The sequence below is a fragment of the Muntiacus reevesi genome, chromosome 1, assembly GCF_963930625.1.
Source record: "Muntiacus reevesi chromosome 1, mMunRee1.1, whole genome shotgun sequence".
Lineage (NCBI taxonomy): Eukaryota > Metazoa > Chordata > Mammalia > Artiodactyla > Cervidae > Muntiacus > Muntiacus reevesi.
The window spans coordinates 154,237,051-154,252,840 of NC_089249.1; the positions used below are offsets into that span (position 1 = coordinate 154,237,051).

Here is a 15,790-nt window from a genome sequence, read left to right on the forward strand (position 1 = left end):
GTGTGTTGAAGCAGATTTCTTTGTTGTTCTTTTTCAAAAATTAAGTTTACTGATGGTAAAATGGACCCATTTAAAATGTACAATTCGATGAGTTTTGTATGAATCTATATTACTACCACCACTAAAATCATTATCCCTTAATTGCTCTATTGTTAATGCTGTGTCATTCCCCATCCACCCTAAGCAACCCATGATATGCCTTCTTTTACTAGAGATTAAGTTAGTTTTTCCTAGAATTTCATATACACGAAATCATGTAGTATTTTCTTGTGTGTGTCTGATTTCATTTAGCATCATGTTTTTGAGATGTATCCATATAGTTGAAAGTATTTGTAGTATGTTATTTTTTTTTTAATTGCTGGGTAGTATTTCATTGTATCCAGACAATGTGTTATACCCCAAGCAACATTTGCCTATTGTTGGGCATTTGGGCTACTTCCATTGATTGGGAATTGTGATTAAAGCTGCTATGACTATTATAGTATGCAAGTTTTTGTTTTGTTTGGGGAATATGTTTTTATTTCTTTTAGGTAAATACTTAAGAGTAATATTGCTAGCTTATATGTTTATTACCTTTATATACAAAACAATTTTGAAAGTAATTATACAATATATGGGACTTCCTATTGTTCAACATTATTGTCCAAACTTGTATCATCTGATTAATTTTAGCCATTTTAATAGGTATGTGGTGGTCATTTACCATGGCTTTAATTTACCTTTCTCCAATGACTGTTTAATTTGAACAGCTTTTTATGTGCTTATTGGCTATTCATACATCTTTTTTTGAGACTTTTCTGTTCAAATCTTATTATTTGTCATTTTTGAGTCATAAGAATTTTTTTTAACATTCTGAATATAAATCCCTTCTCAGACATATATATGTAGCAAATACTTTTCCCAGTCTGTGGTTTACCTTTTCATTTTCTTAATGGTGTCTTTCAAAGAGCAAACATTTAAAAATTTTATATTCATCATTTTTTTCTTTCATCTTTTGCCTATCATTTTCTACTGTGTTTTCTTGGTATCCTCATTTGTAAAATGAGGGAGTAATATGAAAGTTGAATGATTTAGTTTGAACCTGCCAATGCAGGAGATAGAAGAAATGAGAGTTGTATCCCTGGGTTGGGAGGATCCTCTGGAGTAGGAAATGGCAACCCACTCTAGTATTCTTGCTTGGAAAATTCCAAGCAAGAGGAGCCTGGTAGGTAACAGTACATGGAGTAGGAAATGGTAACCTACTCTAGTATTCTTGCCTGAAAAATTCCGTGGACAGAGGAGCCTGGTAGCCTATAGTCCACAGGGTTGTAAAGAGTCAGACATGATTGAGCATGTGCGCGCGCACGCGCGCACACACACACACACACACACACACACACACACACACACACACACACACACACACACACACACACACAGTAAAGCACCTAGAGAGTGCATAACACCTAGTAAGAACTGTTAATACATAATGTTAGCTACCTTTATTATTGCTGCATCTCTTTTACTCAGAAGTTGACACTGAAATTTTTGGATAATATCATCTCCCTCCCCTCTGAAGAAATCTTATTAGCATTTTCTTAAATATAAAGAAACCCAAAGCCAAGATTTACTGTATGTGTAGGGGATGATTTGCATTAGATGCTGTAAATTTATTTATTTATTGGATGTCATAGTTTTATAATCCTTCAGTTTACCAGTGGCTCGTTTTTCTTTCATATCTGACAATGTAAAACTATCTACAGGAATTTTGCTGTTTCCCATCCCCAAAAAGGTCTAAGGCCCACCATGACTGTCATCATTTTCTCCATCTGTTAAAGCTGAAGATAAGAATATTTCTTACAGCCACCTCTGACCTTGACTTCCATTATACTTAAAACATAACCTCACCTATCTTCGAGTGGACTCTGAGAAACGATGTTTCAAGTGTCATCAAGTTTTGCTAAAGAGAATTTAGAAGCTGGATTCTAATTCTGGTAAATTAGTGGATTTAAAATGTCATTGACATAATGGCATAAAAGCAATAATATTTATACCAAAATGGATTTTCAAACTACCAAAACCTAGATCAAGGCAAGATGCTGTTTTTGAAATATATTGCAGTCTGATGAAGATCACTAAGGAAGCCCAGTCTCTAATGTAGGTTTTTCTAAATCTAGTCTCTTTCCTAAAGGTATCCTTTCTACCTGTGCTCTCCTGAGCCCTAGATAGATCCCAGGCATTCCCATAGTTTAGCATAGTGCCTGAAAATGAATAGGCATTTGTTAAGTTTGTTGAACTGAACTTTTAATTTTACTCTTTATTTCTTCATTCTTTACTATTCCCTTTTCTAACGAATTCTCTTTGAACTCAATAAATCACTGTTCCTTTTTTTTTTTTTTTAAATACAAAATTTTATTGTAGCCATTCTTCTTGCAGGTCCTATATTTTTACTTTTTGTGTTGTTTCAAGATCAGTTATACTTTCTTATTTCCTATATATTTCTTAGCCTTTTATAATACAGTTTTTACCAAAACTGTTTTCACATATGCCTAACAGTCTCTTATTAGGCCTCATTATATTAGACTGACTTCATATTTTTTTATTTTGTCTAATCCCTCTTTATTGTATCTTTGTTGCCCTCTCTATGACATATACCTACTCTTTCCCCTCTTTTCTAACCCTTCCATTTTTATTGTTTTGGTTTTGGTTTTAGCTTTCTCTTCTCTTTTTCTTACATATATGAATTCCCCAGAATTCTGTTTGTCTCACTTCTCTTCACCAAAGAAGGAGAGGGAGGGAATTAAAATACTTCCAGAGCTTCATTTTATTTGCCTTTAAACAGATGTTTTTCTTAATCTAGTTATGATTTTTAATTTAAAGAGAGGTAATTTTAAAATTACTTTTTGTCTCTTTTTGGATATTACCAGAACTTCTCATGGTAAAATTAATTGTTGAATGGAATTTTTTCCATGCTAGAAGCCAGGATGATTAATTAAGATTCAGCCAGACAGGCAATAGGGAAAAGGGCATTCCAAGTAGATACAGTATCTTAAAAAGGCCCCAAGATATAAAAACTTGATGCCTTAAGGAACAAAAAGGCAAGTCCACTTTGACTGAAGGTGTAGTATTTACTCATACAGATGAGGAAACTGTGGCTCAAGGAAGTTCAGTGAATGGAGAATATATACTAAGGTCATCAAAGCAATAAGTGGGGGAATCTAGATTCAAACTTTGGACTTTATAAATCCTTAGTGTTCTTTCCATTATACCTTGGCATTCTCTAGTGAAAATTTGAACAAAATCTTTCCAAACTCTGGTATTTTGTTTCTTTTCCAACATCAGAGAACATTCTCTTACCATTTTCTGTTTTTTAACAAAGAAGATATTTGTATGTGGAACCATTGCTGTCAACAGAAAAGGGATAATTGACCTGGCACCAGGAAGAGATGCTTCTATTGAATTTGTGGCTTTCAGAACTGATTTTAGGGTTTGCTTGACTCAAAAGATTTATGAGCCTCCAGAGTTGTCAGGGTTCCACTATCTATATTAAAATGTGGATTTCTTTGAATTTTGCCTGTGAAGCATTAAAACTTTGAAAATTCATAGCAAGTGTCTTATACTTTACATTACTTCTATTCAATGGTATAATTTTGTAAACCTTCAGAGAATCTTCTTTATTACCCTGTAATGATCTGCCCACAATCCAGGATGTAACAACCTGTTTGCTTAGTAGTCTTTAAAAATGTCCATATCATGTCACATTTGTTCTATCTCTTAAGTAACTGGTGACTTGTTAGCTTAGAGACCAATTTCAGAAATGTTTCATGTAAGGAGACTTCCCCAGTGATGCTCCTGCTCCTTTTGTAACCTGATACAATTGTGGTGTGTTTATTAGACACCTTATTCCCCTACATTTTTTTTTCCTGATTGTTCTTTTCTTTAGGAATAATGACTGTAACAACACAATGAATTTTAATTCCTGAGCAAATTTAAAAATTCTTGGCATTTTTCATTTGTGATTCTGTATCTTTCTCCTCTCAATCTGAAGAAGGAAATAATATTGAGAGATAACTTTAAGGTACTGATTTTACTTGTTCTAACATCCTTAAACCTCCTTCATTTTGTGGGTGTTTTGCCTGAATGAGGACTGTGGAATTAAGCTTTTATGACTCAAGATTTGGGAATATTATATGCCAAATGCATTTAAAAAAATTCTCTAAAATACAGTTTTATTATAGAGATGTATAAAAAATATTATTAGAAAAATTTTTTTATCATTGAGGAAACACCTAGTATTTTGTTTAAAATTTCAAAGTATACTTATTTTTCTTTATAATGTTTTCCACCCCATTACACTCCACCCCTGAGCATTTTTCTATTTCCTTAAATGTCTTCTCTGTTTTTTGTTTGCAGGCAGCTATTAATGGTGTAATACCCCAGGAAAACGGCATTCTGCAAAGGTATGTTATAAGATGATGAGAATTTAAAGCGAAAAAGAGACAGTGGTTAATTTTTGTTTGTTTCACTTTTTCATAGAGCACTTGATCTTTGGTGTTTAAAGTTATTGATACAGTTGTTCTTCTTTCAGACATTTGATTAGTTATATTAATTTCTGAAAGTCTCTAGTGTTTAACTATGTAATGTTATTTCAGATTGAGTGATACCAATTTTAAAGATGATTTTATTTTTAGGAAAACTTTTCAAGGTCATCTTCTAATTCATAAGATGAAAGGCATTGAATCCTTCAAGCTGTTAGTAGTGAGAAAATCAGACATGGCTCAGTAACTCCAGGGTATGGTTATCATTTAACTATACAGGCTTACCTCCAACCTTACTAATTCTTTTTTTCCCCCTTCTCTTTGGTTTCTAAATTAAATTTTTGTTAATTTGCAACAATTTGAGTAAGTCCTTAATAATGAAACTTCCCAGAGCTTTGAACTATTTTGCCTGAAGTATCCACTGTAAAACATGTAATAGTCTTCGTGGTTTTGTGTCATTGCCAAAAGGTAAAATTGGAAGATGATGCCAAGAGAACTATAGTAGTTACAAAATAATTCCTTAAACTAAAAATAAATTTATAATTTTCTTTTCTTAAAATTGGAGACTGGTTGTGGATTAAGAGAGCACATTATAAAGTCATAGGAGGTAAACGATTCTCCCTTCCAAGTATAGTTTAATTACTTGATTCCCCCTACCCCTCCTCTCTCCTTGCAGTTCAAACTTTGGCTTGAATTTTGGTGGCTGGGATTTCTAAGTCACTGAAGCATGATCTGCTAAGTGCAGATGAGGCAAACAGAAACAGCAGACTAGGAATGAGGTTGTTTTGGAGAGGAAGAAAAGTGCTGTTGCAAAAACATCAAAAAATTCACCATGAACTGCAGAATGTGCTGTACTTTATAGGAAACTCTGTATATTTAGAAAGGAAGAAAAATTCTGTTTGATACCTGTACCACCCTTTGTGATTAATGGTTTTTAGGTCAAAGCAGTGATAAACAGACCTATTCCCCACTCTCTCTTTTTTTTGGAAGACTATCAGAATTTCATCTAGAGTAAATGTGACTGATTTCCACAGTCTGTACCAAATTTTTGTTTGTTGGTTTGTTCAGTTTTTTTTTAGTTCACAAGCATACGATTCTATTGAAACCCTTGTCTAGAAAGCAAACCAGATGATTACAAGAGCTTCCTTCAAGATTATTTTTTCCCCTTGGTTTAGAAAGTTTTAGACTGCTAAATATGGCTCCAGTTTTATTCTTGAGTAAATGTTATGTCACTTTTTGTGCCAAAATTTTTGCTTGCTAAACCCTTGTGGATTCAGCTGCTAGGTTCTGAGTACATATTGGATATATCTTATAATTAATAGTATTTGCTAGAGGTGAACTGTAGAAATTCCCTCATCCCTGGAAACATCCCAACTTCTTGTCACAGAAGATACTTTTTGCTTAATATATATTTATAGCTAGAAATTCAGTACTGAATTGATTTCTAATAAAGTTACTATAATATTTGGGGTTTAACTTTCATCAGAGTGGGTTTTATTTTGATTTGTTTGCTTGTTAAGGAAATGAATCACATGTCCACAGAAGAAAGTAATAGTTTTCAACTATTTTCCTTCCTAACTTTGTTCTTTAGTTTTCAAATCACTGTGGATTTGACAGAACTGAAAATTCTTCTTGTATGTCTGTGACCAGAGGAAATGAAAGAGAGCTCTTTGTACTTTCTCATGGATTTAACACTGAAAGTGTAAGATACCATGCTAGGAATGGTATATGTAGGCAGTTTAAAAGAATCTTTGTTTTATGTGTTTGAATTTTGTAATAAATTGACGATAGTCTGTGAAAACAACTACCTCAATTTGTCAGTTTATACCTGAACAGAGAAAAGAGCTACCAAGAAGAGGTTTTTTTTTTTTTTTTAAATATGTAAATTATTTTGGGGAAAAGAACCTGATCTCTGTACTTTATAGTTTTTCTTGAAATCAGATGTTCACATTTGTTTAAAAGTGGGAATTTTTTTTATGTATTCGTAAGTTCAAGGCAAAGAAATTTTTTTTTTATGCTTAAGGTATTTTGCTATGTAATTGATATGATTTTCTTTATTAATGCCCATTAAAACCCTTAAGAAGTAAATGCTCATATATCATAGATGAGGAAACTCAAGATTAGAAAATTTATAGGTTCACTGAAAGCCACAAATGTAGTAGGTAGTGAGGTCTGGATTTTCTCATTTTAAAAACCATGCTCTTCATTTTATACCTGTCTGGCCTCTTGAACGTCTGTAATCTAGTCATGTCATAACTTTTAAGAATTTTTTCCTTGGGGTAAAGAAGTTAAAATTTAACACATGTATATAGCATCTTTCTTCTAGTGCTTTGTTTTTACACTCACTATTTCAGTTGTAAGCAAGTAAATGCAGGTATTATTATCTCTCACTTTAAAGGAGAGAGAATAAGGCATGAGTGATTTAACTAGATAATACAGCATGATGTTGATGGAGTCAGGAACATAAGCAAGTCTTCTGCCTCATCCTCCAAGGCTTATTTAACAATAATAACAACAGTAAAAAATACATTGCTAATACAGGATATTCTTGCTTACAACTAAAATAATAACTGTAAAAACAAAGCTGTAGAAGAAAGGTGCTATATATATATGCATTAAATTTTACCTTCTTTATCCCAAGGAAAAAAAAGTCTTAAAAGTTATGACTAGATTAATAACTTCAAGAGGACAGAATGGTATACAGGAAAGAGCATGGTTTTAAAATGAGAAAATCCAGACCTTACCACCTATTACATTTGTGGCATTTGGTGAATCTATAAATTTTCTAATCTTGAGTTTCCTCATCTATGATATATGAGCATTTCGTTCTTAAGGGTCTTAATGGGCATTAATAAAGAAAGCTATGTCAATTACCTAACATAATACCTTAAGCATTAAAAAAAAGTTTCTTTGTCTTTAACTTATGGGTACATTAAAAAAAAGAAAATTTCTACCTTTGAACTCATGTAAAGAGGTAGCAAGAATACACAGAAGAACTATATAAAAAAGATCTCAATGACCCAGATAACCATGATGGTGTGATCACTCATCTAGAGCCAGACATCCTGGAGTGAAAAGTCAAGTGGACCTTAGTTAGCATCACTACGAACAAAACTAGTGGAGGTGATGGAATTCCAGCTGAGCTATTTCATATCCTAAAAGATGATGCTGTGTAAGTGCTGCACTCAATATGCCAGCAAATTTGGAAAACTCAGCAGTGGCCACAGAACTGGAAAAGGTCTGTTTTCATTCCAATCCCAAAGAAAGGTAATGCCAAAGAGTGTTCAAACTACTGCACAATTGTACTCATCTCACACACTAGCAAAGTAATGCTCAATATTCTTCAAGAGAGGCTTTAACAATATGTGAACTGAGAACCTCAGGTGTTCTAGCTGGTTTTAGAAAAGGCAGCAGAACCAAAGATTGAATTGCCAACATCCGATGGATCATAGAAAAAGCAAGAGAATTTCAGAAAAACATCTACTTCTGCTTCATCGACTAAGCTAAAGCCTTAGACTGTGTGGATCACAACAAACTATAGAAAATTTTTCAAGACACGGGAATACCAGACCACCTTACCTGCCTCCTGAGAAATCTGTGTGTTGGTCCAAGCAACAGTTAGAACTAGACACGCAACAATGGACTGGTTCCAAATTGGGAAAGGAGTACATCAAGGCTGTATATTGTCACCCTGCTTAGCTTATATGCAGAGTACATAATGCGAAATGCTGGGCTGGATGAAGCACAAGCTGGAATCAAGATTGCTGGGAGAAATATCAATAACCTCAGATATGCTGATGACATCACCCTTATGGCAGAATGTGAAGAGGAACTAACAAGCCTCTTGATGAAAGTGAAAGAGGAGAGTGAAAAAATTGGCTTAAAACTCAGCATTCAGAAAACTAAGATCATGGCATCCAATCCCATCACTTCATGGCAAACAGATGGGGAAACAATGGAAACAGTGACAGAGTTTATTTTCTTTGGCTCCAAAATCACTGCAGATGGTGACTGCAGCCATGAAATTAAAAAACTCTTGCTCCTTGGAAGAAAAGCTATGACCAACCTAGACAGCTTAAAAAGCAGAGACATTACTTTGCCAACAAAGGGCTGTCTAGTCAAAGCTATGGTTTTTCCAGTAGTCGTGTATGGATGTGAGAGTTGGACCATAAAGAAAGCTGAGCACTGAAGATGCTTGCTTTTGAACTGTGATGTTGGAGGAGACTCTTAAGATTCCCTGGGACTGCAAGGAGATCAAACCAGTTAATTCTAAAGGAAATCAGTCCCAAATATTCACTGGAAGGATGATGCTGAAGCTGAAACTCCAATCTTTGGCCACCTGATGCAAAGAAATGACTCATTGAAAAGGACCCTGATTCTGGGAAAGATTGAAGGCAGAAGATGACAGAAGATGAGATGGTTGGATGACATTACCGACTCGATGAACATGAGTTTGAGCAGGCTCCGGGAGTTGGTGAAGGACAGGGAAGCCTGGCGTGCTGCAGTTCATGGGGTTGGAAAGAGTTGGACTCAACTAGCGACTGAACTGAATAAAGTTTGTAACTAATGCAGTCAGAGTCTAAACCATTCATTTATTCATAAACAAATATATACATGTATATTTAATCCTTCTTGGTAAAATATTTTATTTATTTAGGATATTGTGCTGAACTTTTTAAAAAGTATTTTTGGAGATAGTTATTGTTAAAAATATGCACTAATAAATTACTTGTATTTTTGGCCAGTATATGTTATGTTTTCTAAAAATTTTTTGAATTAATACTGTGTAATTTTGGTCATTGATTGAATGGTATTTATCAACTGTTTTATTTTGTGATCCAGACATATGTACTGTATGTTTCTTTGTTTATTCATTGAGGAAGCCTAGAGAAGAGAGGTTTGTTTTCAAATCTTGAGCATTATTATAAATAGCTTTCAGAATAGGTAGATGCTGAGGTTTTCTGATTTAGAAAGTGTCCATTTTGGCTAATTAGTTTCTATTTATTGTCTTTTCTGATGCCAGATTTTTAAAAAATCTGGCCTTTTTTTTTTTTTTTTTAAGACATTTATCTTTAAGGCACATTTTATTTATTTATCTTGTACCTAGAAGTTTTACCAAGTGGTGAACTTTTCAAAATGGAAGTAACAAGGTTAGAGTCTCTGTTTGCTTTGCTTTGTTCACTGTCTTCCTTGGACCTGTGTGTTTTGTAGAGGAAAGTTGACTAAGGATAAAAACAACACTTTAGTTGAAGTTTAGATCTAAAATCGTTTTCTCCATAGAGTTTCCCTAACCAGTCAGTGTGTTTGTGTGTGTATGGGTTTTTTTTTTTCTTCTTCTTCTTTTAAATTATTGTTTAACTAGAGTAGTGAGAGGGTCAGATTATAGGATTGAAGTCTTCATAGATGAAAAATTTACAAATATAGTTTTTGAGGCAACAGTTTTGGATACCTTTGCACTCTTTGGATGCTATTGAACATTAGTCACAACTGATAAGATCATTCATTAACTGGACCTCTTTTCCTCTCTGTCTCTCTTTTTTTGATTGCTAGTAAGAAATTCTAATGTAAATTCATTATGTTTTTTGTTGATCTTGAAATAGAAAAATTATAGCTAATAAGGAAATTTTAAAGTGATCACTTTAAAAAAAGTCCTTTGTGACCAGCAAACATACCAAATAGCCTGCTTGGATTAGAAATATTAAACTGTGTCTTTGAGTTAGGGTTTGGTAAAGAGAAAAAACCAGCACACTAGGAATTTCAAATCTGAGGGTCTTTCATGTAGTGCATAGTTACACAGATGTGGTGTAGGTTGAAAGAGCCAAAAAGGGATACTTAAAACAATCTGGATGTAACAACTGCAGGAAAAAACTGCACCACTAGACCCAGATGGGGTGTGTTCTACTGGTGAATGAGGAAGGGAGCTTAGGGCCAGAGAAAACTTAAAGCTGTGGCATCCTCTGAGAAGGGTGGGCAGAGCTGGGACTGTATGGGGCAGATCTGTGGAACCCACTCCAGAGAGCTTGCTCTAGGACAGGCTACCCAGAAGAACCCCTTATTGACCACTAAAGCGCACAAGGTCATTCCTTGTACTGGAGGGAAAAAAGAAAGATTTTGGGAGAGGTTGAAGTTAGCAGAATTTTGGAGCTCAGAGGAAGGACCCTAGGAACTTTTAGCACCAGACATGAGAAAGAAATCTTGCTCAGCTGATACTGATATTTCTGACAGGATGCCGAGGTTTGTTTCAAAGTATTGAAAGAAAATAGAAGCTAACATCAGTGATTGACTGAAACAAAGTGGGTGCCATTGATGGTGCTGTCACTGCTAGGATAGTGTTGATAGGATCAGTGTGTAAACTGTAAGAACAGAATTTTGTGTGTGTGCACACATGTTGTTACTGTCCTTGTTTCTGTTTCCTGGCCATATAGCCATGGTTGGTTTGTTCTTCCACTCTTCTCTGTCAGTACCTCAAATAGTCAAGGTTCTCTATTTGGTGGGGCATCTCAAACATTCATTCTTGAAGAGTTAGTATCCTCAGTGGACTTTTGAAGAAAATTGGTCGTAGTTTCCCATTAGCTCTTAACTTTGGGTATACCCTAGAAAATAGTCCATTGCATGTAGCAACAATCTTGATTTTTTTTCCCTTGATTATCAGGAGATATCAGCTAGTATCTCCTCCTTTGTTGGCTGTTTTGGTAGCTTGAGGAGTATAACATGGCCAAGTGGCATTCTTAAACTAACACAGTAGAAATACTGTGGAAACATTATATCCCGTGATCTCTGAACCACCAGATCCCAAAGTTGCAGGAAGCAAAAATTCGGTTAAGTTATTAGCATAATAAGTTAATACCACCACTTAATTCCCATATCCATTTTTTTTCCCTGGCAGTGAGACATATCACTGTGTTTTGGTCATTGATGTAAAGCATATACCATCCTGTAAGGTGGACCCTTAAACTTTGAGGACTGCTTCGCTGGTGGCTCAGGTGGTAAAGAATCCTCATGCAATGCAGGAGACCTGGGTTTGATCCCTGGGTTGGAAAGATCCCCTGGAGAAGGAAGTGGCTACCCAGTCCTGTTTTCTTGCCTGGAGAATCCCATGGACAGAGGAGCTTGTGTGCCACAGTCCATAGGGTTGCAAAAAATCAGACACAACTGAGCAACAGACACAGAAACTATACCCAATCTGTTGCATGACTATCTTCAACCATTCCACTATTAAATCAAGCTAGCTGTTTCTGAGTAATGGTATACACCAGTGATACCAGTGCTGAACTTCTGTTACTGTGAAATGAGTTCCTTGGTTAGAACCAGTGTTGCATGGAAAGCCATAGATCAATAAGGCATTCCTTAAATCCATGAATGGTGGTGCTGGCAGAAGCATTGCTGTCAGAGAATCAACTATGTACCCAGAAAAGTGTCTTTTTAGATAGGAACATATCACTGACTGCCCCCTCCATGGTAGAAATGATCCATTACCAGACCCCTGAGGAATGGGGTTGCATTGAGGGTTCCGTATTGGTCTCTTGTTTGCAATTTAGGCATTCTGTAGATTCCCTAGCCAGATTCAGACTTGGTGAGGGTAAGTTGATGTTGTTGTGCCTAACCTCCACTCCTATTGGCATGGCCAGATTGTATCTTAAAGCATTGAATAGTCCTGGGGTACAAATGAATAAAGCTCACGGACATCAGCAGAACAATGCCATTTTATCTGTGTTGAGAGTCCCCCCTTTTTTTAAAAAACTGGATATCTTCCCTGGTGGTTCAGTTGGTAAAGAATCCATCTGCAATGCAGGAGACCTGGGTTCGATCCCTGGGTTGGGAAGATCCTTTGGAGAAGGGAATGGCTACCCACTCCAGTATTCTGGCCTGGAAAATTCCATGGACTAGTATCTGGGGTTGCAAAGAGTCGGACATGACTCAGCGACTTTTACTTTAATTTTCATAGACTGCAGTCACCCAATAACATATATTCACATTTTGTGTCCACTCTAAATGATCCATTTCTGTTCCTCTTCCTCAGACTCTTGTGTGAGTCAGTTTTCTTTTTATGTTTTCCAGGTTCTGATCAACTGGCCAATTCATTAACTACTTCATGTGATTCAGTGTAGATTTGTATCTCAGGTTATTTCTCTGTCTAAATGAAGTGATCATCCTGTGTTACAACCTTAAGTTCTCCTCACTTTCACTACCATCTTTTTAAAAATTTTATTTGTTATTTATTTTTGGCTGTGCTGCATCTTTGTTGCTGTGTGCTAGTTGCTTTCTCTAGTTGCTGTGAGTAGGGCTACTTTTCGTTGCAGTGTGTGGTCTGCTCATTGTGATGGCTTCACTTGTTGGGGAGCATGGGCTCTAGTCACACAGGTTTCAGTAGTTGTAGCACATGAGCTCAGTAGTTGTGATGCTTGGGCTTAGTTGTTCCAAGGCATGTGGGATCTTCCCGGACCAGGGGTCAAACCTGTGTCCCTTGCATTGGCAGGCAGATTCATTACCACTGGACCACCAGGGAAGTCCTTCAGGGATATATTTGATTAGGGTTGTAATGTTTCAGCAGTTTATTTTTGATTGGTACCAGCGTATTATACATAATCATTTTTTCCTTTCTCAGTTCAAATTTTTTCTTTCTCAGTTAGTTTAGATATCTCTTAGGCATTGATGGGAGTATAAGGTACAGCAACCAGCTTCTGACCCCTGGACCCTGAAACTTCACCAAGGTGACGGGCCCTGCATTTTTGTGGTGTGTATCTCCTAATGTCTAGCACGCCCATAGTAGTGAGTAGTGAAGTCGCTCAGTCGTGTCCGACTCTTTCCGACCCCATGGACTGTAGTCTACCAGGCTCCTCCGTCCATGGGATTTTCCAGGCAAGAATACTGGAGTGGTTTGCCATTTCCTTCTCCAGGAGATCTTCCCAACCCAGGGATTGAACCCAGGTTTCCCGCATTGTAGGCAGATGCTTTACTGTCTGAGCCACCTGAGAAGTTGCCCATGTATCTTGCCAAAGCATCAAAATGCTTGCTACTTTTGCGCTTCAGGGCCAGTCTGCATTGTCATCACTATAATGTTTTGTGGGATACCTGGGTGATCAAGATCTGTCCAGGCTAGATTATTATGACAAAGAGCAAGAGTTGATTTAATCTTCAGGAAAAGACAGTGAAGGCATATTGTTTACCGTGCTGAGAGGAAGCAAAATGCTTGTCATGGTGCTTGCAAATTAAAACAAAAAGTGTATGCAGGAGGAGTTGTTCCTGTTCTCTCCTCCTACATAATATCCCTGATTTCTTGGATCAGGAAGTCAATATGAGCTGTCTATCGGGATCTGGGGAAAAAACTGCAGGGTAGGTTGAAGAGAGTAAATGAACTTTGTGTGATTAGATTTCGGCCAAAACTTCATTTACTATTGTAATCTTCCATTTTTATATTCCCGGAATTAGTATTAGAGTTAGCATCTAGTAATCTCCTAAAGATCTAGATTTTCCTTTAATCAGTACACCCTTAGTAAATACCTCAGGTCTCTTAGGGGAATTCTTAGGGGAAATTTTACAATACTTATGGTGGCTTTCTTGCATTGTCTTTAGGGGACCAAGGACTTTGTGTTTGGAAACTGAGAGTAACTATGACCCTCCAGTGTAGTTATGGAAGTTAGGATCTAGGTGTCAGATCTAGGTTTCTACTGTTTATAGATGAAGTAATTTTAGTCAACTGACTTTCAATTTTGTTTCTTAGAAGTACCACATTCAATGAAGTATTATTAAAGATTTCTGCAGGGTGAAATCTCCTGATTCTTACTTTTCATTCATGCTGTCTATTAACATCATTGCTTCCACCTTTTTCTTGTTGAACTCTGCTGTGTGACCTCTGCACTTTGGGATCCCATCATACCTATTAGGGAATCTTTTTCAGTGGTGTCATTAGCCCTGAAACACCTGTTTTGTTCCCTACCCACAGAAGACAGCTACTACAGAGTTTTTCAAGGATATAGATTTCCTTACTAATGTGTTTTTTCAATGCTTTAGTGCAGTGTTCTCTGGGACCTCATGGATAATATCGTGGGATAATGTGTATATATTCAGGTTGTACATGATTAATCAATCCACTCCAACATTCATGTTTTTCTAAGCATCTTGATTTCTTCTACATTTTGCCAGGGCATTTCATCCTCATTATATGTAGACTCATTTAGGATTTAAGTTTCCTTCAGTAAACAAGAAAACTATTAGAGGTTCTTACAGTTGCTTAAGCAAACATATTATATTTGGCCCTATCCAAACTCTTTGTGTCAAACTCACTTCAAATTTATTTCCACAATTATTTCCTAGGATTTTGCTGATATAATTTATCAAAATCTTATGATTGCTTTTGGATATAAGCTATCTTTTCTCAGTTAATATGTTGTACTTGTTTTTGTGGTGCATGCCTACATCTAACTTTAGAGGTAGTAAGGAATGGTGGAGGTAGGTTTTAAGAATGGGCATCTACTTTCAAGGGAACTGTCTCAGGTAATAGTATTAATAGTCTTCTCAGCCATGGGAGGAGGAGCTGTTTCTGCTTACAAAAGAGGCTCAGAGAGACTCAAGGGATTCACAGTTCCAACCTTTATCTGAATCCACTCAGGTATCCGCATTTTCTGGGCTTCCCTGGTGGCTCAGCTGGTCAGGAATCCTCCTGCCATGTGGGAGACCTGGGTTCGATCCCTGGGTTGGGATGATTCCCTGGAGAATGGAACAGCTACCCACTCTAGTATTCTGGCCTGGAGAGTACAGTCCCTATGAGAGTTGGACTGTGAAGAAAGCTGAGCACCAAAAAATTGATGCTTTTGAACTGTGGTGTTGGAGAAGACTCTTGAGAGTCTCTTGGACTGCAAGGAGATCCAACTAGTCCATCCTAAAGGAGATCAGTCCTGGGTGTTCATTGGAAGGACTGATGCTGAAGCTGAAACTCCAGTACTTCGGCCACCTCATGAGAAGAGTTGACTCATTGGATAAGACCCTGATGCTGGAAGTGATTGGGGGCAGGAGGAGAAGGGGATGACAGAGGATGAGATGGCTGGATGGCATCACCGACTTAATGGACATGAGTTTGAGTAAACTCCGGGAGTTGGTGATGAACAGGGAGGCCTGGTGGGCTGCGGTTCATGGGGTCGCAAAGAGTCGGACATGACTGAACAACTTTCACTTTCATGCCCATTCCACATCTTAGGTCCTTACTCCTTCCACAACAGTGCCTTAACTTTCACAAGAGAGACTTAAAAAGCATGTATATTCAACTTTCACTATAG

At 36.7% G+C, this 15,790-nt stretch overlaps 1 protein-coding gene across 1 annotated transcript in view; it reads left to right on the plus strand.

Annotated features, from left to right (window-relative positions):
- FAF1 (Fas associated factor 1) overlaps positions 1-15,790 on the plus strand; it is a 481,413-nt gene that overhangs the window by 126,578 nt on the left and 339,045 nt on the right. The window contains exon 3 of the mRNA XM_065913426.1: positions 4,393-4,439. Coding sequence (XP_065769498.1) covers positions 4,393-4,439 — 47 coding nt within the window. The remainder of the gene's footprint in view (positions 1-4,392; positions 4,440-15,790) is intronic.